Below are 27516 nucleotides of genomic sequence, written 5' to 3'. Positions count from 1 at the left end.
GTGTGATAACTGAGAAACTTCTCCGGAGCAAGCGCGGTGATTTATTTATCTCTTTTACGAAAGAAGTTAGATCAGTGAACGAAGTTAGTCAGGTCGCTTAGAAGACGTTCGTTTGTCAGCTGCTGAGATGGATTTAAAGGTACAACGAGGAGTAGATATTTAAGCCTCGATTGATTTTGGGTTGGAGTTTGTCAGAAGACCCAGAGTTTACTCTTAAAGCATATTATCAATATCCTCTCACATCATAATTTCGTGTTTACGAATATCGTCGGATGGAAACTGTTTTAGAATGACAGCGTTTCTTCGCGTTATAACGAGGTGGGAAGCGGAATATACACATTGTAAATGCAAGAGTGATCGCTTTGATAACATTAACAACTGTTCTTGGAATAATCGAGGCAACAATGGGGTGTGTGCCAATACCCTAATCGACTGGATGATACTAAATGTTCACAACAGTTCATACACATAGCACATTTATGTGATTTAATGAATGAGTTGATTTATGTGATTTAATTAATTAGTTGATATTTAACACCCTACATGTTGTGGTGACTACCAATCAACGGATATGTTGTTTTGTTTATAATCACATTAATTTAGCAGTATGTGAGTAGCGGGTTATTGCTAAAACAGCAGCCCAGCAGAACGGCACCAACATCATTGACTGCTCAAGTCAACTTCTTGTTGAACCAGCTGAATTCCAAGAATCTAGTAGTACTTAGAAATACTAATATCCTGGTGTTAGAGGTTTTGACTATATAAGACAAAAACATAATTTTTATCTTAAATATCATTTAAAGTTTTGATTTTGCTAACATTAAGTGATAAAGATATATTCATCTACTTCACAAAAATATCATGTGTTTCCTACAAAAATAGCATTAATGACATTGTTTGGGCAAAACTGTACCCGCTTACCACATCTGTGTATTTTGTATGTTTTTTTGCCGATGAGCCATACTTTTACCTACGCACTGCGAGAGACTGTTTTGATCACGTGCCATCCTGTTTTATACATAACCTGTCACTAGCAGACTGATTTTGCTGAATCTCCCACGCTATCTTTTGTTAAACAGGCAATTGATTTTGCATCTGAAGTGGTGTTAACGATCTTGTGTAAATAATATTGATAATTATTTGCACTTTGCGTAACTTAAATTCTGGATTTCTATTGCCAGTAAAACCTCCCACAACAAGAACTGGGCATCCACCCTACAGGTGAAACTGTTTGTGCACTCTGATTGCACACATACTTCCCATCAAAATCTCCAGAACATCAAATTCTGCTCACTTTGGGATGCAGTATGCTGCCATGCACCCTTGCCTATTTGTATCATAAATCCAAAGTTTTTATAATGTCGTCTTACTGGTGTTCATCAGAAAAGGTATTGATTACTCAAAGAATACTGTCAACATACAACAGTTATTATGACGTGTGAAATAATACTAACTGAATATATGAACAGATATAGTGAGACTTGTAGTTGTTCTAAAATACCATTCTCTTATGCATTCTTATGTGGCTTTATGAATTTTTCTGTGTATCTTGGAAATCAAAATCACTAAATATTAATGTCAGAACACTGTAACAATAGTATCAATTATATTGCTAGGTCATGCCTCTGTCAGCTGAGGATGGAAATGATCCAGATGCAGCTGCTGCCAAGACCAAGAAACCAAGGAAACGGATGAAAGAAATGAGGAAGAAAATCCAGTCTCAGGTTGTCTCTTTCTCCTGACTGCTTCCTTTAGAATGTTGACAACATTTATACATTTCATGAGCATTTAGTATTTACTCTCTAATGTTTGAAAATTTGACTTTGGATTTAATGTCATTATGTAGCTGTATGCCAGGATGAGGTGTTTGTTTTATCCATCATCACCTATAACGCTTTACAGGGCCATGGTTAGAGTTCTGCCCATACCCCATACCCCATCAAAAAACAAAATTACTAACTGACATGCATACGTCACCCTGAATATACATTCAATAAACTAGAACAGGTATGAAAAGCAACGAACTCAACTGATCTTGCTCCAGACCCATAGTTACACAGTGTGAAACCTATCCCAATGTTACATTATTTTAGGAGAAATGCTGAACATTTTAAATTATTGTTTTTGCAAATGTAAGTTTATTGGGAGAAAAGAACATTTTGATTTTTATTTTGTTGTGTCATGTTTAATGAATCTAAATGCTGTCACACATTGCTACATTAGAAGTCCATGATCATACATCTCTGTTTTAGATGGAGTTCTACTTCAGTGATTCAAATCTACAAAAGGACAGATTCTTGAAGAAAGAGATTGGAAAGACAGAGGATGGATGTAAGATCATTTGGATCCATCACAACATGTTCCCAATGTCAGATGCATATTGTACATAAGCTTTACACATAGTACAACATATATTTTTCTTTATCCTGACTTATGCTTATTTGTTTGTCTCCCTCTTTTATCCAAACTTGAAATCAGTTGAAGTTCCCTTCTTCAATAGGGTACATAAAATCAAACTTGCCCACATGTAGTCAGTAAATTACATACTTGTGTATACATTCAGTACATACGTTGCTAGAGAAAAACTAGTCTGTAAATCTTATTGATATTGTTTGCTGTTACCACATTTGAAACAATGACTGTGCAGTCTGTATGTCCTGTTCATCTAGACTTCTTTTGATTTATTATGTATTTAGTCTAGTGACTGTAAAGAATGTGTTTTTTTATTTCAGATATAGACATAACTATATTCTTAAAGTTCAACAAGATTCGTCAGCTGACAGATGACATCAAGACAATTGCCAGGTCTTTAAAGAAATCAAAACTGTTAGAGGTATGTTAATGAGTCAGTCAACTTCCCCATTTCCCTTATGTTGGTCTTTCCTGTCAACATTTAGCTATAACAGTTGTTATGTAGTCACACATTAATCCTTAATCTGAGTTCTGGCAGTAAGCATCTGTGTGATAGATTTTTGTGTTTACAAGCGAATGGTGAATAGCTTGGGTGAGCTAAAGCAGATTTCAAACACTTCCACAAGTCACTTCCTTAAGGTTCATGCCAACTCGTGGTTCGAGTTAGAATTGATCTTCAGTAACCCATGCTTGTTGTAAGAGGAGACGAATGGGATTGGGTGGACAGACTTACTGACTCGGTTGACACGTCATTGGTTCTCATTTACTAATTTACATGAATTACAGCTATTAGTCCAAGATTTCACACCTTCAGCGTTATGTCTCCAAGAGACATATTTAAAACAAACAGATGCATTTGACCTTCGTCATTTTAATGCATATCATTGTTTTTCACCTCTGGGTGATAGGGCCACTGGCGGATCATCCATTCTAGTCAAACAAAACGTTATTCAAAGCCCTGTTTCACTTAATACTAATATGCAGGCTGTTGCAGTGAGAATTATTTTACATGTAGCGTTTACGCTATGCTCTCTTTATATTTCACCATCTTCGGCTTTTGCCAAAACCGATCTTCAAGCTCTATATGATCAGCTCCCGAAGCCCTGTATTATAATGGGAGATTTAAATGGCCACAACCCACTCTGGGGTAGTGTAAATACAAACACTAGAGGTAAATTGTTGGAGGACTTTTGTTCTGACAATGATTTATGTATTTATAATGATGGTTCCAACACATATTTACAATCAGGTACAGGGACTTATTCTGCTCTCGACTTGTCACTTACAAATTCAGAACTATTAAATGAATTCGAATGGTCAGTCCACGATGACCTCTGTGGAAGTGACCATTTTCCTACTATATTAAAAGCTGTAACTCCATCTGATGTTCCTCCATCATCAAAGGCTAACTGGACTTTATATGAAACACTGTGTGCTGAAAAACTTAAACCCGAACCTTTTATTGACGTTCCTGATGCTATTAAATGTTTTACTGATGAACTGAATTCCATAGCTGATGAGTGTATACCAAATTCCTCTGTAGTTCCACACATAAGAAAACCATGGTTCAACGATGAGTGCAAACAAGCTAGGAAGGCAAGGAAAAAGGCAGAACATTATTTCCGTCGCCATCCTATGGTACATAATTTAAATAAATTTAAAATTTTAAATGCTAAAGCGCGGCGTACTTTTAAACAAAACAAACGCCAATCTTGGCAAAATTATGTGTCCAATATATATTCTCGGACACCCATGTCCAAGGTATGGAACATGGTCCAGAAAATCAAAGGTAAAGGTACTAAATCTACTGTCCATCATCTCAAACATGGAGATCAATTGCTTACTGATAAATCAGATATTGCTAATAAACTAGGTGAAACCCTTGCTAAACACTCTTCCTCTCCAAATTATGTACCAAAATTCCAGCAATATCAAAAACAACAAGAAAAGAAAACTATTAATTTCAATTCTGATAATGGGGAAGATTATAATGAAACGTTTTCTATTCATGAACTCCATACTGCTCTTGATCAAGCTCATGACACTGCTACTGGAGCTGATAACATACATTATCAACTCCTGAAGCACTTACCAGAATCCTGCCTAGAAACTCTTCTCAATATTTTTGATGATATTTGGACATCGGGTAACTTTCCTCCCTCATGGCGTGACGCCATAGTAGTACCCATACCTAAACCTGGACGTGATCATACGGATCCATCCAATTATCGTCCGATTTCATTAACTAGCTGTGTTTGCAAGACCATGGAACGCATGATAAATAATCGACTAGTTCGGTACTTGGAAACAAATAACCTTATAACTGATATACAGTGTGGTTTCCATAAAAACAGAAGTACTGTCGATCACTTAGTGCGTTTAGAATCATTTGTTAAAAATGCACTAATTAATAAACAACATGCTGTGTCTATCTTTTTTGATCTAGAAAAAGCATATGACACAACCTGGAAATATGGTATTTTAAGAGACATACATGACTACGGCTTGCGAGGTCGTTTACCTCAATTTATAGCAAATTTTTTAAATGACAGACAGTTTCAAGTTCGAGTGGGTTCTACCCTGTCTGATCATTACAATCAGGATCAGGGTGTTCCACAAGGCAGTATTTTGTCTGTCACACTTTTTAGCATAAAGATAAACAGTTTATCAAAAGTTTTAAACGATTCAATTGATGGATCGTTATTTGTGGATGATTTTAATATTTCTTGTCGTGGGAAAAATATGCATACTATTGAACGACAACTGCAGTTGTGTTTAAACAAAATAAATAAATGGTGTCTTGAAAACGGCTTTAAATTATCTAAATCCAAAACTAACTGTATACATTTTTGCAGAAAATATAAACCACATAAGGACCCTGAACTATCTCTAGATGGCACTCCCATCAAAGTTGTAAAGGAGGCCAAGTTTTTGGGCCTAATCTTTGACTCCCATTTAACATTTCTGCCTCATATCAAGTCCCTTAAAACTAAATGCTTGAAGGCTCTTGACTTGTTGAAAGTTGTTTCCAACTCAAAGTGGGGAGGGGATCAAGCAACCCTCTTACACCTGTATTGATCACTCATACGTTCGAAACTCGATTATGGTTCCATCGTATATGGTGGAGCCTGCAACAGCATCCTTAAACTTCTTGATTCTGTCCACCATCAAGGCTTAAGACTTTGCCTTGGGTCTTTCAGAACTTCACCTATTGATAGTCTCTACGTTGAGGCCGATGAACCATCTCTTACTCAACGTCGTATAAAATTGTCTTTACAATACATTACTAAATTATATTCTAATGAATCTAACCCTGCCTATAACTGTGTGTTCAATCCCCTTTATGAGGATTTGTATAACAAAAAGTCTTCTCTTGTTCCACCTCTTGGGCACAGAATTAAACCATTTATTTCTTCTGCCGGTATTGGAAAGTATATCGCCTTCCCGTCTTCTTTCTTCTCCTCCTTGACAGTTGGTTAGGCCACAAGTTGACCTAACATTAACATTTTTTAAAAAATCAGAAACAAATGACTTACAATATAGACAAGAATATCATCAATTAAAGCATAAATATAGCAATTACAAACCCTTATTTACAGATGGGTCTAAGGACGGTGGCGCAGTGGCTTGTGCCACTGTCATTGGATCCAGAACAATATCTTCTAGATTACCAGATAATAGTTCTATTTTTACAGCTGAAGCTAACGCCATATTAACAGCTCTCAAATATATTCAAAGACACCCGAAACGTAAACAATATATAATCTATTCCGATTCTCTTTCTTGCCTTCAGGCTATTAAAAATATTTCTTGCAAACATCCACTTTTAATAGAAATTATTGAATTGTATAATGATCTTGCTACTGGCCAATACGACATCGTCTTTTGTTGGTTACCCAGCCATGTAGGCATTTCTGGTAACACACTGGCTGACCTTGCTGCTAAAGCAGCACTCAACAAATCTGTGACACCACTTCTTATTCCTTATAGTGATTACAAAGCCACCATTAGATCTTATATCCGTGATCTGATGCAAAAGAAGTGGGACACCCAAGTGGGTATCAATAAATTACATGAGACAAAACCTTACATTGGTTATACCCACTTGAGTTGTCAGTCCAGATTTGAAGAGGTTATTTTGCGATGATGTCGTGTTGGCTACACTAGATACACTCATGCGTACCTGTTAAAAGGTGAAGATCCTCCATTTTGTATCCCTTGTGATGAGAGAGTCACGGTCAAGCATATTCTGCTTGACTGTGTTGAATTCTCCATCACAAGGGATAAGTATTTTACAGTTAGAACAATTAAGGATCTTTTTACCAGCGTTAATTCTCATTTAATTATAGGTTTTTTAAAAGAAATTGATTTTTTGGTTGAATTTTGAATAATATGTTTCTGTAAATAGATGTATTTGAATGACTGGTAGTTTGAATTAGTAACTTGAATTGTTGGTGGCTGTACCCTCAAAGGGGGTTGAAGTATTGTAAAATTATTGTCCTCCTGAGAGGGTACGTAAGTCCACAAACATACAAAGTAAATTCTAAATTTCCACGTTTTTAATGGTAGTATAAGTGTATTTTTATTGTATGGCTAGATTTCCGAAATTGCTGACGGCTGAGGGGATGATGTAAATCCAGCTAGGGTCCATGCAGGTAGCAAAAGTACTGTAAGTCCCCATGGTCCCTAGTATGGTGATCAACCTTTAGTTGTTGGCAATCTATAGCCCGGTTTTATATTGTATTGTCCTCTATAGATAAATTGTTTTAGGCATAGCTACTAGTTTTACATTCATTTCTGTGATGTTCTAGTTGTTTTACTGTCCTTCGTCGACTGATTGTTATAATACTCATATATTCCATTTTAATGTTCCGTTCCCGTCACGATATGGCTGAAATATTGCCAATGTGACATTAAATTTTAACTCACTCACTCACTCATTGGTTCTCAATTGCACAGATTGATGCTTATGCTGTTGATCACTGGATTGCCTTGTCCAGATTCAATTATTTGCAGATCACCGCCTTTTAGCAGGAATATTACTGTGTGCGTTATAAAACTAAACTCACTCACCATAGGTGAATGATTGGTATTTGTGTTTTGTAGATGAAGTATTAATTGTTTCTGTAGCAGGTTAATGTTTGTGTTTTGCAGGTTAATAACAGTGAGACAAAGGTTAAGAGAATTCAGCCCATTCAGAGTGTTCCTGATGTGGATGACAGAACTGTTTATGTTGTGAGTTCCGTTTATGTTGTGAGGGGCATTATGGTTAATGAAGCACACATACTGGTTGGATTGGCTTATAATAATTCTAATTAATGTGAATTATTCCTGAATAGATTGTGTATTCACAAGTCTTTGTAAATATGTCTTAACTTGAAGTGAAGTGTGTTTTGTAATGTTGTGTTGCCATCTACGCCATGCCAATCTCACATTCCCTTCCAGTGTTATGAGAAACAACGATTCTTTCACAAGTTGTATTAGCATCAGATAAGTTACAGTTGCAATATATGTTTTCCAGCTGAATGATCCAGGCAAGATAACTCCCATTCACCATGTTGTTATTGTGTGCATGGTGTAGGTCATTGTTAACCCATAACCAAAAGGATTGATAGTTAGAGGTATCTAATTTTTCCGTATCCTGACTCATGCTTATTGCTTATTTCCTCTTCCCTGGTGAAGGTAGTGGAATACCTCAAATCTCTGAAGTTCCCTTCCCACGTGTAGCCTCCCCTTTTCTTGCGCAAACGGTCAGCTGACAGAACCGTGCTTGTCACTCTCTCCTTATCGCCCGACAATGGTGGTTGGAGTTACCTGGAGTCTCCACTATGGCGATAAGTTTTTCAACTATTTCGGTCCTTTAACTATATTTATGTCGTATGCAGTATTTGTTTACGTATATGTATCACAATTTGTTTATTTGTGATTATTGTGTGTTGATATAGCACATATTTCTTCAACTGAGACTCAGTCTCAGTTGATAAAATCGTGTTTACAGTGTAAATTTAAATCTATTGTATAAATTCGTTCTTTTCACAGGCGTGCGAGGGACAGGCAACGTTGGCTTTCATTAGTCATGTCTAATCGGATGATTTAGCTTCTCTCGTTTTTTCATTAACTGAGGAATTTCATTCCAATTACCAGTCAGGCGTGTCCACATGGTTATACCTTGGGCCCACCAAGTCGTCCCCTAGACCACAGAAGAGTACTTCATCAGGAACGAGGCCGTCGCAGCCTAAGATTTCTGGATCACCATCGTCGTTGAAGACGAAGTCAACTGCAACAAAGTCATCGAAGAATGTTGATGTTCCTGTGGTGACAAGATCGTCCCTCTGCAGGAACGTCATATTTACGATGAGCCGCCATTGATGCTTCTACACTTAGAGCAACGTAGACTTCATCAGCAGCCTTGGTCATCGCAGCACACATCTCTATGAGTCATCCGTCACTTGATTCAACACAGCTGTTCGACGCAGACGCCTTCATGCAACATGAGCTTGGAAAGGTCATGTTGAAGAAGAACAAAGACTACAGTCTTCAACTACATCGACTGCTGCTCCTAGATCGGCCACAACTGCATTGTCACTGCTCCAGGTCATCACAGCAGACATCTCTAGAGGTCAGGCTGTGACTGCACTCAACGTAGACGCCTTCATGCAGATTGAGCGTGGAGGTCAGGCTGAAGAAGAATGAAGACTACAATCTTCAACTATGTCGACTGCTGCGCCGTGTGAGCACTCAACTAGATCTGCACTCACTCTAGAGGATGAAGAGGTGGTGTGTGCACGCACCTGCTCAGAAGGATTGTCACCGTCATCCTTATCATACCCGTCGCAGTCAGGAGAGAGATCTACCTACGTCGAGTGAGTGCACCCGTGCAGGGGAGTGCACCCACGTGGGTGAGTCTAACAGGTCTACTCATCAATGAAGAAGATCTTCATCAGTCTCCCCAGCTCGATGAAGGCGCTGTCAGCACTCGTCGTTCCCTTCAGACCTGGACTCACATAAGAAGGATCATTGGCATCCATCAAATGCGTGCCACTCATGGAAGGATGAAGACAGATACTACCGATCGTCATCTCCGGAGGAAGCCCTCTTTTTGGATAGAGAAGTCACATTATGGATAAGTCTCGCCATCTAAGGATTCCAACTAGCCCAACACTTAGAGGACTGAGAAGGAAGACATGCGTTGACGATAGCTCTGATATCTACGATTTCTGGGAAGTTATCTACAGCATTCAAGTCAGCATCTAGGTGTCAACAACAGCATATGCCACCTTTCAACGCTCGTCACTTCCCTCTTCACCATGTGGACCCCTCCATCAGAGCACCAGATGTAGACAAGGCATACGAGATCATCATTCCCGCAAATATCTTACAAGTAGACGACATTCGGACGGGCTGGATTTAGAGCCGTCAACGAGACTCTCATCTCAAGTTCAGCAATCCTGAGAATGAGGAAGAGTGAATGATCCTGTCAACTTTCTTCACTCAGCAAAAGGATCAGCAGTTTACGTCCGAACACCTCGTCTCAACTTCTGCAGGACTGAATCTACTTCCTCAACAAGATTGAAGAGGTAGCAAGGATGATCGCCCAAGACTTCAGAGAAGTCATGATGATCAAGTCCATCGACAACAGCATGGGATCTAAACATCGTACTTCAACATCTCACAAGTGATGCATACGAACCGCTTGATCGGACCTCATTTGAACTGCTGATTCAGAAGACGCTGTTTTTTACTTGCCTTAGCTACAGCTGCACACATGTCAGAAATTCATGCTCTAGACTTCAGCCGCACGAGCTTTGATGCAAATCGTCAGCAGACAGCTGATCCAGGTCCACGATGTTATTTTATTGTGAAAAATCAACTGCCAGGTCAACTGGATAGACAATTCCACATACCAGTATTATCTTCAATCCTGGAACCTCATGATACTCAAGCTTTATCACTATGTCCAGTCAGAGCATTGAAGATATGCATCGTACGTACCAAGTTTAGAAGGCAACATTTCAAGCGCCTGTTTATCCATATATCCAGACACCTACGGAAGTATCCGCAACACTATCTCAGTGTGGATCAGAGCTGTGATATTGAGAACCTATGAAGCAGCAGAATTGGAACCTCCGCAAGCCTCCAACCCACATGAAGTCAGAGCCTTGGCCTCTACACTAGCGCTACATTGGAATTGGTCGATATCAACTATAATGGAGGGCTGCTTTTGGAAGTCAAACAAGGCGTTTGCCAACTATTATCTATGAGACACAGCGACGGAGGACGTCTCTGGCATTCATCAGTTTGGGCCACTTGTCGTTGCTCAGCAACTAACAGTTCCCCGAAGGTGCTGAGTTGACTCACCCGATTTATCATGTGACTTGTGGAATCCAGAGGCTGTGTGGACTATGAATGTGGAAAGTCCATGTGCTCATCTTGAACAGACTGGCATGAGTGATTAGAACCCTGTACTTGTAATGAAGATACTTGTACATGAAGAGGGGTCGCAACTAGTCTTGATTACAATATCTTGACATTTAGTTGCATCAGAAACTAGCAGGACACTAGTTACTTTCGATGTCACCACATTCCAGTCAACGAAGCCTTCTTCTGAAGACAAGTTCGACTGGATGTGATCCCCCAGAATCTACAATGAATATTAGAAGAGCAGGACTTTTCTGTTACATCACTGTTACAAGTTCCCGTTGCGGGGGGGGTGGAGAGAACTGTTGGACTAAATTTTGACAGCCAGCAGAATCCAGCATGGCCTGACCCACTGCCGTTTCCGTCGGATTCTGTAAGCAATAAGCATGAGTCAGGATAAGGATAAATATGTAATTTTCTTAATAAAATTGATATTTTATACATACTTATCCTGACTCATGACGAAAACCCTCCGAGCCGCCCCTCACATGCACGCTGAATTCCTATACTTCTTGTGTCGGGCGATTTGCAAGGAGAGAGTAACAAGCATGGTCAGTCAGCTGACCGTTTGGGAAAAGGGGAGGCTACACTTGGGTGAGTGTATTTCACATTCGCTTCTTTTAGACAGGAACTTCAAGGGATTTCAGGTATTCCACTACCTTCGCCAGGGAAGAAGAGATAAGCAATAAGCATGAGTCAGGATAAGTATAAAATATCAATTTTATTCAGAAAATTACATTTTTAAAAACAAAATGTGTTATTGTCTCATGCAAATAACGTATATGTTGAAGACTACCACATTTCTTTACATGATGAATCAAGCCTTAAAATCTCATTCCAGGAGAATCTGCCCCGTACTATCGACCATGAGTGGGTAAGAAGTCTGTTCTCACAGTGCGGCAATGTCCAATACGTCAGTCTGCCGAGGTTTAAGAGTACCGGAGATCTCAAGGGATTTGGCTTTGTTGAGTTTGCCTCTAAACAAGAGGCTACCAAAGCTTGTGAGGTGAGACTGTTGGCTTGTAAGCTGGAGTGTTTTTGTCTACAGTGGAACTACGTGGACAACTCTGTTTTGTAAAATATGTCTGAATATAAGTGTCTGTCGCACAGTACTAGTTATTGAAAAAATTTCAGGCAATAATTGACTGTAATTGACACTTACTTCTCAAAAGTTGTGACGTTTTACAGTTAAGTTTTTAAATTAAGAATTCAGTTCTTTAATTCTTTTTCAGAAGAAGTCCTCCTTGGGGTACATATAAGCATGTTTGTGCCCATTAAAAATCCTTACGACAGGGACACACTTGTTGCTTGCATTTGTCCGCTTTTACTTGAAAATAAAGTTGTTTAGCTGGGTTAAGTGTATTTTGGCAATCTATTATCGCCCGTGTGTTTATATTTTGCTCGTTCCGTTCCTCTGATCTTGGTGGTCTGGGGTTGTTTATGAGAGAGAGAGTAGGGGGCACCCAAGCCTTGGGTCTAGGTTCAGGCACGGGTGCTGTCCCTGGGGGTAATGTCAAATCCAAGCTCCAGGTCTGCTGATGGCCTCCCCGCTTGTTCTGAGGGTTCTGTACCGAGCACCGACTCGGGTGCAGTTTCGCTTGTTGGCACTGGTCCATCGGGTCTTGTACTGTTGGTCACCGGCAGCCTAACTGGTGGTTCTTGAACAGTCTCCACAGTGCACTTCTCCACAGTGCACTGTGGGTCCCTGTTTCAGCAGCCGATCCCATGGGGTCTCGGCTTCCTGGTTCTTTGGTGAGCCAAGGGTAGGCCGATTCGGACAACTCGGCTTCTCGCTCAGATCGTCCCTGTTGCATGTGAAGCATGGTGAAGCATTTACTCCATGCAGGGTAGCCGAGATCCAGCTGTTCGTATTACCTTCGTTCATTAGCGAAGTCGTTTATCCTATTCAGTATTGTGTCGGGTTGCAGCTCACTGATCTCCCGGCACTCAACCACTGCTACTCAATGGGAGAGGATGCGCTATTTGACCCTCCTGTTGTTGCCGAGGGTGTCTACGCCTCAGTCACGCTTGGAGGGTCATTTAGCCAGTTAGGCGTCAGCTTACCATTCCTTTGAGGAGCAGTTTTGGAATGCCTTGCAGCAACTTGCGGTACACTCTGCCTACCTCGCTTTCCTGCAGAGGCAGCTGGTATCACAGGAGACGGGTACGTGGAAATTACCTTGTCCATGTTAGCACAGCCGCTCATGGAGTTCTATTCACATCTGGCGCGCGAATCCGAAGGTTTACGTCTGATGACTCCAGTGCCGTCACTCACATTTCAGACGGATGCCTTCCTCACAGGGTGGGGGGCATCCTCAGTGTCTGGCCTTTGGTCTGAGAGGTGGGGTGTCCTGGGCGACCTCAGTGTTTGGCCTATGGCCAGAGCATGAGGTGACTTTGCGCATCACATGTGCTAGAGTTGAGAGCAGGCAGGTTGGTGTTCGAACACTTCATGGATCAGGTTAGAAGCCGTGTGGTTCATAAGATGGACAACCAGACGACGATGTCATACATTCTGAGGCAATGCGGCACGGTGTTTTCGTCACTTCTTCAGGAGGCGTGGCAGTTTCTGCTATGGTGCGATCAGTTCATCCTGCCTGTCTATTTCCAAGGGCTAGACAACGTGCATGCAGATGCGCTCTCACGATGTGTTTTACCTCCCCATGAGTGGTTGCTCGATCAGGAAATATTCTGGATTATCTCCCAGTTGTTCGGGTCGTCCTGTTTACGTTTGGGGTGACAAATCAGATTCCTGTATTTTGTTCTCGGATTCTAGTGTTTCTTGTACATCTGTGGTTGTCTCAATGCTGGTTCCTGGTAATACTCAGGTCCCTAGTGCAGCCGCCTGTACTGTTACCACAGCGACCAAATCTACTATCCCAGAACGGCCAGCCACACCCCAATCCCAGGATTCAGTGGATGGCCTGGCTACTGTGCGGAATCACTTCCAAGCAAGCCGAATTCCTGCATCAGTTGCAGGCATAATTCTGGCTTCGTGGAGGGATCCCACGAATGTACAGTGTGAGGATAGATGGGCCTGTTATGTGTGCTGGTTTGGAAATAAAGGAAAATAGAGCGGAATTCCTGCATCAGTTGCAGGCATAATTCTGGCTTCATGGAGGGATCCCACGAATGTACAGTATGAGGATACATGGGTCTGTTATGTGCGCTGGTTTGGAATTAGAGGGATTTTTTATCCCTTGGTTGAAGTGTTGGAGTTTTAGATTAGAATCTGGCTTAAGCTGCTTCTACTATTCAAGGCTACTCCAAGGCTATTTCAGCCTTCCACATACCCGTCGAGGGTGCATTGTTGGGACAATACCCCTTGGTACAGTGTTTTCTTGCAGGCATGGACAGACAGCGTCCAGTCGTTAGAAGTCTTCCATGAGATTTGTCTAGAGTATTGGAATGATGCCCACTCCTCTCGTTTATGACTTGGCCAACCTGTCGTTACAACTGTTAAGTTGGAAATGGCTTTTAAAGTGGCGGTAACGTCTTGTGTGTTAGCGATTTACACGTCATATCTTCAGACCCGGAACTTATCATCTGTCATTACCAACTGGACAGACACTCACGAGAACGTGCTCTGCTCGGTCAGTCAGTTCTCTGCAGTGGACAGAATTCCCATTCCCATTTTATCGGTGGTTGTATTTGGTAATGGTTTTTATAGTCCCCACCCCCCTCCCTTGGCTGGATGCCTTACTTTCCTTTCCATTTCCCCGCTTTCCTTGCTAATGCGGTATGGACAAGGTTCAATTTGGCAAGTTTCCTGTACGTCCAGGTCTCCAGGGTGGGGTTTGTGATTTGGGATTTCCCAAATTCTGTAGCTAGCCAATGGGCATATAAGCTTTGACAAGCGGGTCCTCAACTTTGTCACGCCCCCGCCTTGATTGGCATCAGCGGTCAGGTGACCAGGTCCGTCTGTTGTAGATTTGCACTTCGAACGAATGGACTGTGCTGTCAGACAGAATACCACTCCCATTTGTTTAGCTTCGGGAGTCTGTTTAATGCTTATATGTACCCCAAGGAGGACTTCTTCTGAAAAAGAATTATACAAACCTGTAGAGGTTATGATTCTTTGAAGAATGTCCTCCTTGGGGTACGACCACCTGCCTTCCCTCATTCTGTCTGATACATTCAGCATGAAAAGTGAGGTGCGAGGTAGATGGCTAGAGTTACCTGCTCTTGGCTGTAGGGGGCCTGGAGGGCCCTGTAAAGGTGGTCCCACAAGACAAAAATGAGTTTTTTGTTTTGTAAATATTTTATTATCAAAATAGTTACAACTGTTGTAGGGCTTTTTAATGGACATAAAAATGCTTATATGTACCCCAAGAAGGACATTCTTCGAAGAATTCATAACCTCTACAGGTTTGTATAATTATTTGAAACTCTTAAACCCTTTGCAAAATCAGTGAACATGGTATTCCTTGATCTGATAAGTACAGTTGGTTCTGTTGCCCAGATGTTGCATAACCCACCACCTATGTCAGGCAAGGCCGGGAGATTCCCCAAGTGGAACAAAATGCTGTACCAGCTCAAGAAGAAATCCGGACAAGGTCAGCTGCACTGTTTCACCTAATGTATTGCTTTCCAGTTTATAAATACTTCAACATGCATATGTAGCCACATCCTCGATATCTCCAGGGTTTACGCTCCGATAAGTCTCCACTCTACCCTGGACGCATCTACGGCTCTGCCAGATAAATTTATTACCTCCCTTTGCCTTCTCACAGTAGCCAATCAGCTAGGCCGCTGTTATAACAATAAGCTTGCCAGTGTCAACAAAGAAGGTTTGCCCACAGTGCGTCCCAGATTTTAGGGAAATCATACAAACAAATTGACAGGTCCGAAACTTTAAAACAACATATGCAAGAACGCCTTCTACCTCTTCCACAGAACCTCTGCATGGTTTGTGTTACCAAGTATAATCGGTTAGATAATTAAAAAAACGAAAGTGAGTTGTGATTGGTTCGCTCAACTTGCCAGTGTAGATACCTGACTGGATGAAAAGACAGTCAAGGGAGGTAATAAATTTATCTGGCAGAGCCGTAACGTCCAGGGTATAGTGGAGACTTATCGGAACGTATCCCCTGGAGATATCGAGGGTGATGTAGCCATGATATATCTACAACATTACCCTAGTCGGTGGATCAGTTTACACTTGACATTTTATCTCCTTGAGGGAGTATACAATTCAAGCAGCCTGGTCTGGTGCTAGAAGGTTTGCATTACCATCTTGTCCTTCCGGGTACCCATTTACTGCTGAGTGAGTCACATTCATTTGGCCAATGAGACCCCACTGTGGATCTGTGTAGACGAAGACGTTACAAACTCTGAACTGACAAACGCGGTTGCTCTTCTAACTACTCTAACTTATCTAACATTTATCTAACTTTCATTTGCTTTCTGTACCTACTGTTATATATACTACTTGCCAGGACTGTACTTTCACTTCCATTTCAATTCAGTCATAGTGTATTTTGTTTTATTCTATGTCTCTGTTCTTAAAGTACACAAACACAGACATCAGTGTGTTCTTCCTGTCAGCTCATGGGACCCAGCCCAGACTTTGACAAATATGTAACTTTTGTGAAGAATTCGCACCAAGTAGCTTAGAAAGGTGTGGGATACCAGAACAGTGGTAAATGTGAATAACATGAGTAACTACTCAATGGCTAAACTGTTTCAGTACATTTTGACCTTTTTAGACTCTCATGAAGACATGGACACCACTGACAAGTCAAAGGAGAACGACGAACCCGTACAGAAACAGTGTAAGAAGCACAAGAAGCGGCGACGACACACTAGCGAGAGCAGCATCGATTGCTCCTCTGATTCTGTCCCAGCCAAGAAGAGGAAGACAGAATCGAGTGATGGCAGAGAAGAGACTGAGAAGAAGAAGGAGGTCTGTAAGGACATGGGTAAAGGTTCATGCACTAAGGAACAAGGAAAACTGGATGAGTCTGTGTCAGATGGGCTCAAATCAGAGGAAGATGACAGAAAAGAAGGGAAGAAGAAGAAAAAGAGGAAGAAGCAGAGGCTTTCTGATTCAAACAAATCTCTTGAGGAAGATTCTGAGCACACAGACTCTTCCTTTGTGGAGAAAGAAAAATCTGAAAGAGGGAAACGTAAACGAACATCAGACAGTCGAGAGAGCTGCGAGTTTTCAGCGCCACAAGCTAAAGTGTCAAAACCAGATGATTCTGGGGTTGATGCAGAGACAGGAGATGTTAATACAAATAAGAAGAGAACTCGCAGGAAGACTAAGAAGAAAAAGAACAAAGAGAAAGATATCCCACCACCACAACTCAAGGTCATCACCAAGTAGGTTCAGACTGTTGTTGGGGAACAAGCAATCTTTCCAGTTCTTAGATTTTACCTGATTCATTGATTCATTCACAAGTGACAGAAATTTGAAAATTTGATTGGCATTTGAATGTTTAAACTATCCACAAATTTCTGAAATATGTTTACTCCATTTTCTTGAACTGATGGGAAATGAAAAGAGTGAATGAGTATGGTTAAACATCTTTTTTAGCAATATTCCAGCAACATCACGGTTGGGGACACTAGGTATGGGCTTCACACATTGCATCCATGTTGGGAATTGAACCCATTTATCAGGCATGACAAGTGAACACTTTAACCACAAGGCTATTCCACCTCCCTGATAGAGAAACAATAATGACAAGGAATGTTGAAGCCTAGCATGAGTTTGGTTGCAACTGTTTTTAATTAGGAAAATCCCCAACATTTAAAAGGTTAAAATATTCTGACATGAATACCAGCTTGAGCATGCACTAGTTTGTGGATATGTGCGCCATATCCCATCTTTCTATCTATGACCGATTGCTTTTTCCAGGCAGGAGTGGCTCAAACTAAGAGAAGAGTACCTGAGTCAACAGAAGGCAAACATGGCTGCCCTCAAACAGTCGCTACGGAAACAGCGGCAGGAGATGGAGGAACAAAAGAACAAGATGGAGGAAGGAGGTAAGTGAAGAATTAACAGACTAGATCACCCTGAATAATTAGGCTTCAGTTCATCCTTGGTATAAGGTTTTTCATCCCCCCGGCATGTAATGGGGCGGGATATAGTCGACGCCTTGTCTGTCTGTCCGTCCATCCATCCGTAATCATTTTGTTTCCAGAGCATAACTCAGAAACCGTTCAATATTTTTAGACCAAACTTAATAGGTATAATGATCTCAATCTATAGTTGTGCCTTTTGCTATTTACAGAGTTTGGGCATTTTTAATTTTTTTTTGTTTTTCCATGGAACATTTTGGTGTTAGTCTGGGGCAGGCTTTGTTTCTGGAGCAGAACTCAAAAACCGTTCAATATTTTTCTGCAAAACTTGGTAGATATATCAGTCAGAACCTAAAGTGGTGCCTTTTGCTACTTACAGTTTTTTATGATTTATCATTTTCTTGGTCTCCATGGAAACATTGTGGACTTAGTCTCAAAAGTGAGAGGTGTGTTTCGTTTCTGGAGCAGAATTCTAAAACTTCTAAATGTCTGACAGTAAAACTTGGTAGATATGTGTGGCAGACCCCAGAGTGGTGCCTTTTGCTATTTACAGGTTTTTGTGATTTATCATTTTCTTGGTTTCCATGGAAACATTTCAGACTCAAAATGGAGGTATGGGCTTCGTTTCTGGAGAACCCAAAACAACATTTAATATTTTTCAGCAAAACTTAGTAAATATATCAATTGGAACCGAAAGTGGTGCCTTTTACTATTTCCAGGTTTTAGTGATTTATCATTTTCTCAGTTCCCATGGAAACGTTTTTGACTTACTCTCAAAAGTGAGAGGTGTGTTTCGTTTCTAGAGCAAGTAGTATAGGGAATGGGGGTTCTAAAACACTTTCAAGAAAAGTCTCTACAACTTAGTATTTGCTTAGCTGTAGCTAAGCTACTTAGCATAGCAAATACTAAGTTGTAGAGACTTTTCTTGAAAGTGTTTTAGAACCCCCATTCCCTATACTACTGAGCAGAACTCAAAAACTTCTTAATATCTGTCAGTAAAACTTGGTAGATATGTGTGGCAGACCCCAAAGTGGTGCCTTTTGCTATTTCCTTTTTTTTCGATGTATTATTTTCTCGGTTCCATGAACATGTTTCTGACTTCGTTTCTGGAACACAGCTCGAAAACTATTTCAATATTTCGAAACATCTTGGCAGATATACAAGACAGATCTTGAAATGGTGACTTTTTCTGATGACAGATATATGGCATTTATATTTTTCATGAATTCCATGGGAACAATTCAGACTTTGTCTAAACACACAACAAGTAACTGTCCGATGATTTGTCCTTTCAAATATATGGGGGCCGGATGACTCTTGTATTAATTTTTATATCAGGGTGTTTCATGGTCAGTTCATTATTGTCTCCTCTGTAGAAGTGCTACCATACTCAGATGACAGGTTGCTAGGCAGAGGTACAGATAATGCCAGACATTTATGTCAGTCTTTTCAGAAGACCTAAAAGTCTTACCCATGAGACGATATTTCAAATGGAGTCCAATTTAAGTCTACATGGTCTAGGTTCTGTCAGCCGTAGCGAATTTAAGAACTGTATAGGGTTCTTTTTTTAACTCTATTTTCTGTTTTGTGTACTGTGTTATTAAATAAGGTGACTTTATTTCTGGGACTAAATGTAAATCAAAACCCAGGTCTGGAGCAAATGTCAGTGAAACTGAAGTCTCTGTTATATGTTAGGAAGTTATGTTGATGTTTTCACTTTTTATCCCAGTTTGTCTGCTAAGGATTTGAATCTTAGATGAATCCTTGTACAACCCATCAGACTGCATTGAGAAGGTTAATAAAGTGTGCCTTGTTTACAGGTGTCACTAAAGGTGCAGCTCGGCCAGACATAGAGTATGTGCCTGGGGTCATAGTGCAGGTCACCTGTAGTGACCCCATGAACAGGAGGACACTGAAGGTGAGAGACAAGAGGCGACTCTTTCATAGCAAACATTATGTTTTTCAGAAAAAAAAGAATAATGATCAGGGTTTACTCTCCCAACCATAACTGAGGAGGAGAGCTTTATTATGTCTATAAACCGTCAATGATGGACAATTAAATGATCATGTAATGAAGCCTCATAACAGTGACTGAAGCGGCAGTAAAATCAGGTTAATGTCAGTAAGCCTAACTATAAACAGATAATTCAACTCCTCTATCCTTGTTGGCCCGACGGCCGTGAGGTAGAGTGTCCAGTCCTGCTAGGGATTTGGACATTAAAATTGAATCTTCAATATGTTTGAATTGATTACAAACACTCACATATCATCTTAATATCATCTGAATTTATTAATGGCACAGAAACCATGTGTGATACATAGTGAGTCACCCTGTAGTTTTATGTTTAAGGTGCATAATCAGGAAATAAGCTACAATAGTTTTTTTAATGGTTATGTAAACAGTGGTTACAAATTTATGGATAATGACTACTTGTTTAATTTTTCATTATCCTGACTCATGCTTATTATGCTTTTCTCCTCCTCCTATGTGAAGACAGTGGAACACTTGAAGTTCCTTGATGTTCCCTTCTAAGTGAACATGCATCAGGAGCCTCCTTTTCCGCCAGTACAGTCACATGACCAGCCTTGCTTGTCACTCTCTCCTTCATTGCCGGAGGATGGGTGGAAGCAATTTGGGTCCTGATACAGCAATAAGTTTTTTCTATAATTTCAGTCCCATAATCTAAATTATGTCTTATTCGATTTTCGGATTGTAATTGCTAGTGTCTTTATGTAAAATAATAAATTTTCTTGTGTTTTGGACCATTTTTTTTTTTTTCATCAACTTAGACTTGGTCAATGTTGATGAAATCGTGTTCCCAATGTAAATTATGGCTGTCGGCAGTTGATCTGCATGTAATATGTCCTTTGTGCAAACTGTTCACTGTTTGCTGTGCACTTTTCCTGTTCCTACTCGCCGTAGCAACAGCAGCACGGATGTCAGAAATACATGCTCTGGACTTCAGTCACAGGTGATTTGACTCCAGTCATTGTGAGATTGTACATCTAGGACTGAGATGGTATTTAATCGCCAAAAATCAGCTGCCTGGACAATCAGGCAGACAATTTCACATCCCAACATTGTCTACAGTCCTCAGGCCGCACGATACACAGGATTTGTCATAATGCCCAGTCAGAGCATTGAAAATATATCTCTAACGTACTAAAACATGGAGACAACATTTCAAGCGCTTGTTCATCCCAATATCTACTGAGACACCTACGGAAGTATCCCACAACACTATCTTAGTAGGGATGAGAGCCATTATACTGAGGGCCTACAGTTGGACTCGAACTTCTGTGAGTCTCCAATCCACACGAAGTGAGAGAATTTGGCATCGACACTCACTCGAAACTGCTCGTTAACAACGGTAATGGAGGGCTGCTTTGGGAAATCAAATGCAGTGTTTGCCAATCACTACTACGGGACATCGCAACAGATGACGTCACTGGCATTCACCAGTTTGGGCCACTTGTTGTTGAGAGTCCATGTGCATATCTTGAACAGGCTAGCATGAGTTATTATGGCCGCGTACTTGTAATGAAGATACTTGTACATGAAGAAGGGTCGCGGCTTGTCTTGAGTGGAAATCTTTACATACAATCACATCAGACACTAGTAGGATGCTAGCTGATCTATATAGCATCATGTTCTAGTCAACGAATGCTTCAAGAGAAGACAAGTTCGACTGGATGTGATCTTCCCCCATCGCACAGATGAATATTGGAAGAGCAGGACCGAACTATTGCCATTATAGTTCCCGAAAGGGAGGAAGTACTTCACGTATTTGTGTGGCAGTCAATAGAATGTAGCATGGCCTGACCTACTGCCTACTGTTTTGTCAGGTTCTGTAAGCATAATATGCATGAGCCAGGATAAGGAAAAATATGTAATTTTCCAAATAAAGTTGATATTTTATACATATCCTGACTCATAGACATCAAGCCCTCACAACTGCCCCTTTCAGGCACACTGTATTCCCAGTAATTCTCGTGTTGGTTACGAAATTTGGAGAGAGTGGCAAGCATGGCTGGTCTTGATCATATTGGTGGGTAAGGGAGGCACCCTATGGGTGAGTGTATTGTGTTTGCTTCAATTAGAAGGGAACTTCAAGGGATTTCAAGTGTTCCATTCTCATTGCATAGAGGGAGGAGATAAGCATAAGCATGAGTCAGGATAAGTATAAAATTTAAATTTTATTCAGAAAATAACATTTTGGTGTAGATTATTAGACTGTTACCAAGCTAAGTAATATTGATACCTGTCATTTGACATTTGCAGGAAAAGTTGCCCCGGGAAGTTGGTGTTGCCTACTTCGACATCAAGGATAATGCCTTGTCTGGCAACATCCGCTGTAATGATGAGGAGAGTGCAAGGAAGATCTCAGAATTCCTCCTTGAAAACCATACTTTTAACTTGCTTACTGGTAGGTCATGCTTTACAAACAGAGTGTTAACCCGATTTCACCTCACCTTTACAGATAGACAGGATATTTAACTCTGTTTCGCCTCATTAATGTAGGTAGACTGGATGTTAAACTCTGTTTCACCTCACCTATACAAGTAGACTGAATGTTGAACCTTGTTGTACTGGTTCCCATCTGAGTCCCACTGAGTCCCATCACACCTTGAAACACTGAGTCTAATCTCATCAAAAAGTGAATCAATATAGTTTCCTTTGATTCAGAAAAAAAACCAGTTTCAAGTTTTGCATGTATCATGAATTTATTTTTCTAGAATTCTGTTAAGGGACAGTTCATAATTTATGGCTAGTGTTGGGGATAATGATTTTTACTGAGCTGCATGTACATTTGTGAATGACCCCCACTAAAATTAATGTACAAAGTAAGTAACCCCTCCTGCTTGTCATGTAAAAAAATCAATGACCTAATCCAAAAACGTGTACAGAACTGATGCCAAGCAACTGAAAATGTAAATAATCTTGTCTAGTAATGTTTACTTGCAAATATGAAGTCTTCACTGACACAGTCATTTTCTATTTTCACTTGTGTGAGTATCTTGTGCATCCCAGGTACACATGGTAATTAAAATATTTGTTAAAATTTTGCATAATTTAAGAGACGCAGGGCAAAATGAGTCCCTGTAAAGTGGATGTTAATTCTGTTTCACCTCACCTGTATACTGAGTGTAAACTTTCTCACTGACACTTTATGTGAGATGCTAATTTTTGTACTATACTTTCGACCTTTGTATCACAGTTTTCACATTTTTACCCTGATTCATATTTCAGGAGACCACGAGAAAAGGTACTGGGAGAAGCTGAAGGCAGACAGAGAGGAAAAATTCAGGAAGAAGACGAGGACAAAGAAAAGAGGAACACAGAAGGTCTGTTGTGTGAATGAATAGACGCTAGCATTTCTCCCCTCTGTATGGCCAAAATGGTGATTTTTCCTTATCTTGACTCATGCTTATTTGCTTATCTCCTCCCTCTGTACGAAGATATTGGAACACTTGAAATTCCTTGAAGTTCGCCTCTTTTGAAGCAGACGTACAATCACTCTCACCCACGGGCAGCCTTCCCATTTGCTGCCACATCGGTCACATGATAAGCCTTGTTAGTCACTCTCTCCTCTATCGCCCGACAAGACTGTTGGCATCAACTTGAGTCCCTATACAGCATTTAATATTCTTTTGTATTTCGGTCCTTTACACAATATTTAGAGGAATACAGCTTTGATCTGTATAAATTATCATTATGGTTGATAAATTTGTTTTTTTATGTTATTGAATATGTATTTCATCATGTGAGATTACATTGTCACTGATGAAATCATGCTTCTGGTGTAGGTTATGGCTGTCTGCGGCTGTTCTGTATATTTATTCCCTACTTGCATGGTTAATAGTTTATAGTTTATCACCAGACGTACCCCAGGGGTGCTGTCAGGATAACATGGAGACTAGGTCCTAGTCCCAGAAGAGGTCATCGTCAGAATGGATGACGAATCTTGATTCCTACTACCTGAGGTACAGAGCTTCAGGGAATCAACGCAACATACAGCGTCTACTAGACCTTCATCTGCTGCATGTGCAACAACGCTGCAACCTTCAGAGACTATCTCTTTCAATGCAGACATCGACAACATGTACACTTAACATGTCCAATGCTTCTGCGAATCTACAGCTCGCAGCGCAGTTATGGGATGCTCTGTGTGAACAGTTTAGAGGATGCACCCTTCACCCTTAACGTATCCTGCTTCAGCCACAAGGTTTCACTATCTGCATCCCCCAATCGTCACAGAAGTCACCATTGTTCATCAACATTGTCGGAAATGGTCTCCACATGCATGCCTGCGTGGAAGCATTCACAGATTGGCAACCACTCCAGGGATACATGCAGACATGAAGATCACTCCGACATTCGGCGCAGGGACGACATTCAACAAACTCTTCCAGACCACTCACGAATGTAATCTCAGAAGAACAGAGATGGCTCACTGGAGAGTCGCCAGCTTACATCAGAGGGAAAAAGAAGACCCACAGATTACATCTTGGATTACGATTGAGCTAGACCTCACTCCACTATCAAAGGAGTCCTATGACACCCTCACCTACAAGGTGATCTACAAGAACTTGACATCTTCACCTTCCGTCCGATTATGCTGATATCTGCGGTACTGAACAACTTACCTATGATTTCCTATGCTGCAAAGAATATAAGCATCAACACATCCTATCCTTCCATGCTCGGATATTTACTTTATATTGACTCGGCGACTGCCCTCAAACAACCTTCAGCATATCAGCAGGAAGGGTTCCCACATGCTTTGCCACACTATGGCTTGAGATGCGGGTTGTCATCACTGTTGAACATGGATCTTTATCCTTTAAATGCAAACGCATTTGGGGAATGCAAACTATTCTATAAGACCAACGCATGCGGAATCAGCATACTAACATTGGCCGTCTAACGTCTGAAGTTTCCACCTTCGAAGAATATAATACGATTTTAGCTACTCTACTTACTACGAAAAAGGAACAACAATTCATTCCCAAGCATCTGGCACTAACATCCGGTTGTCATGGCAGTGGCAAGGAATTCAACAAGATTATTTCGACACTTTATGAAACCTGGTTACTTCAATCAACATGTACTAACGAGGGGAAGCGTGGGAATTGCTTTGCAACATCTATATAAGATAACGACTATATAATCTTCTAGTTGAAGAATGCTGACACAACGAACAGGACAGTCTACCTACGTCAGTACTAAGTGGCGGAAGGCACTTCTACTCAGTCATCTATGCACACGCTCACTCGTGTATCTCCGAAATGCACCGATTGCACAACCTTTCATGATGATCATTTCTCTACAACATCGGTGACATCACATCTTGAATCTGATTGCTCTTCGAAGACGGAAGTGATTCTGGTACCAACATTTTCATTGCAGATGAAGTGTGTACCTGTTCGTATTATCTCACCCCAACTGTCTTCATGTATTTTGAGCTGATTGAAACGTTACTGCAGCAACGAGCATGGGTGTACACCGAACGGTATCACATTATCAGAAGATTATTTATGATGTTGGACTTGGATCTGATGCAAGTTCTAAATTCTGGGGAAAGAGAATCTTCACAACACGAAAGGATTGAGATAAGATTCAAACCATGATACCGCAAGTTCTACTCTCTCCGATACCACAACGACTTATTATTTGACAGAGCTGAACTGCAACAATCATCTCTATGTAGATGCATCACTGCAAGGTTAGGGTGCCCACCTGGAAAACGAGGTAGCAGCAAGAAACAGGATGAGCAACGAAACCCACTCTGCATGTCAACCCTCTAGAGATGAAAATTGTAATCAACACAGTATGACAATGGTGGACTGCATTGAGGAACAGTAGCATTCTACATAAACAAGCAAGGTTCAACATGATCTCACATGTTGATAAGCTAACTTTCAACTCTTGGACATCGTCAACAACTTGAATCTCTACATAAAGGCATGCCACATCCCAGGTGCATACAACATAATGGCAGAAGCTATATCACGCCCTCTACAACTATCTTCAACAGAGTGGATACATCAGGAGTTGTGTGACTCATCTGTCTGACATTCGGAGCAATGCAAATAGACCTATTTGCCACCAGGTTCAACAGATACCAAAATTTGCATCACCAGTACTGGATCTGTCTGCATGGACAACAGTTACTCTCAGCATCTCATTGGAAGGAATGAACGCTTACGCGTTCTCGCCTCCAGTCTTCCTAGGCAACATTTTGCATATTTTGCACGCATAATTTCTGATCTACTTATTTATGAAACAGCAACATATAAAGAAACAATATATTTTGAAATGATTCAGGACCATTATAAACATTTCACACGCAAAAGATTTGGACTACACATATATTATTTCATTTCTGCACGTACTCGTACAAAACCTACTACAAACACTGACATCATGAAGAAAGAGTTGCTATAGATGTACTAGTTTCCTCCTCCAACTAGCTATCTAAAATCTGACTCTTTATCACATGACGTGTTGAGACCAAGATGTTCTGCAGAGTAAATTGGTTGAGAGTCCATGCGTCTCGAACAGACTAGCATGAGTGACCCAGAGAGTATGACGCAGTAAGGAAGCAACTTGTACATGTGAATGGTCGCAACTTGTCTTGATAGGAATCTTGACATACAGTTGTATTTGACACTAGCAGGATGCTACCTGATCTATATATCATCATGTTCCAGCAGCGATTGCTGCAGAAGAAAAGTTCAAATGGATGTGATTGTACGTCTGCTTCAGGTGGAGGGAACTTCAAGTGTTCCACTATCTTTGCATTGAGGGAGGAGATGACTCAGGATAAGCATGAGTCAGGATAAGTATAAAATATCAATTTTATTCAGAAAATTACATTTTCACCGGTACACTCTGTCACAATTTTACTTTAAGTATTCAAACTGGTTAAAAAATACTGGAGGGATGGAGAACTAGTTGTGTCAATCAGAGTTATTCATTCTTTAAGGCACAGTGATTCATTCACCTGGCAGGGTTGTATGCTTTGCTCATGCTAATACATAGCTTTAATGGTGTTAATAGTGCTTTCCCAGTTTACTTTTATTCTACAAAATAATATCATGATAATAAGAGATGCTGTAGTAATTTTTTGTGTTTCCCTTCACATCAGCACTCTCTTATCTGTCTTTTCCAGCTGATCGAGAAGGCTCACAAACACAATGCCGAGATGATTGAGAGGAACAAGCACATTGTGTTTGAAGACTGATGCAATACTGTGTGATGGAGTGTGAAAGGAGAGTGACTGCATGACTGAAACCAGACCCTCAGAAATAAAGTTTGTTCTTTCAACATGTTTTTAGTGGTATTGTGGATGGTGTCAGTATTGACTTTTCCCTAGATGAACTTATTTACCTTCCACTCTCAGAAGAATGTATTTTCTGGTGCTGCATCCCAATTTAAAATAATGTTAGATAGTATTAGTATGTTAAGGGTCATACACAGCAACAGCAGCAGCAGCAGCAGCAGCAGCAGGGTTAATCCTTTTATCTTCTGCAGAAAGTTGTGTCCCCCAGGGGTTCTTAAATTCTATGATGTAGAATGCTATAGTTTGGTATGAAATACATGTGGACCAGTTTCTTTTTGTAAATAAATCTTCATCCAATGATCTTCATCCAATG

At 40.6% G+C, this 27516-nt stretch overlaps 1 protein-coding gene across 2 annotated transcripts; it reads left to right on the top strand.

Moving 5' to 3' along the window:
- The first annotated feature begins 3 nt into the window (after window positions 1-3).
- LOC137285128 (la-related protein 7-like) lies at window positions 4-27514 on the top strand. Of its 2 annotated transcripts, XM_067817348.1 has the most exons (14): window positions 34-139; window positions 1182-1221; window positions 1617-1724; window positions 2253-2331; window positions 2733-2833; window positions 7567-7647; window positions 11672-11836; window positions 15293-15386; window positions 16539-17154; window positions 17693-17820; window positions 19677-19774; window positions 22139-22283; window positions 23108-23202; window positions 27033-27192. In XM_067817348.1, exons 3-14 carry the CDS (start codon window positions 1620-1622, stop codon window positions 27102-27104), a joined length of 1779 nt encoding a protein of 592 aa, XP_067673449.1. In that variant the 5' UTR covers window positions 34-139; window positions 1182-1221; window positions 1617-1619; the 3' UTR covers window positions 27105-27192. The 2 variants fall into 2 exon arrangements, with proteins under 2 accessions (XP_067673448.1, XP_067673449.1); XM_067817347.1 differs by lacking the exon at window positions 1182-1221 and having other exon boundaries at window positions 4-139; window positions 27033-27514.
- The last annotated feature ends 2 nt before the right edge of the window (window positions 27515-27516 follow it).

This window comes from Haliotis asinina, chromosome 5, assembly GCF_037392515.1.
Source record: "Haliotis asinina isolate JCU_RB_2024 chromosome 5, JCU_Hal_asi_v2, whole genome shotgun sequence".
Taxonomy (NCBI): Eukaryota; Metazoa; Mollusca; class Gastropoda; order Lepetellida; family Haliotidae; genus Haliotis; species Haliotis asinina.
Note: the sequence above shows the minus strand (reverse complement) of the source record. Positions and strands in the feature narration are given on the sequence as shown.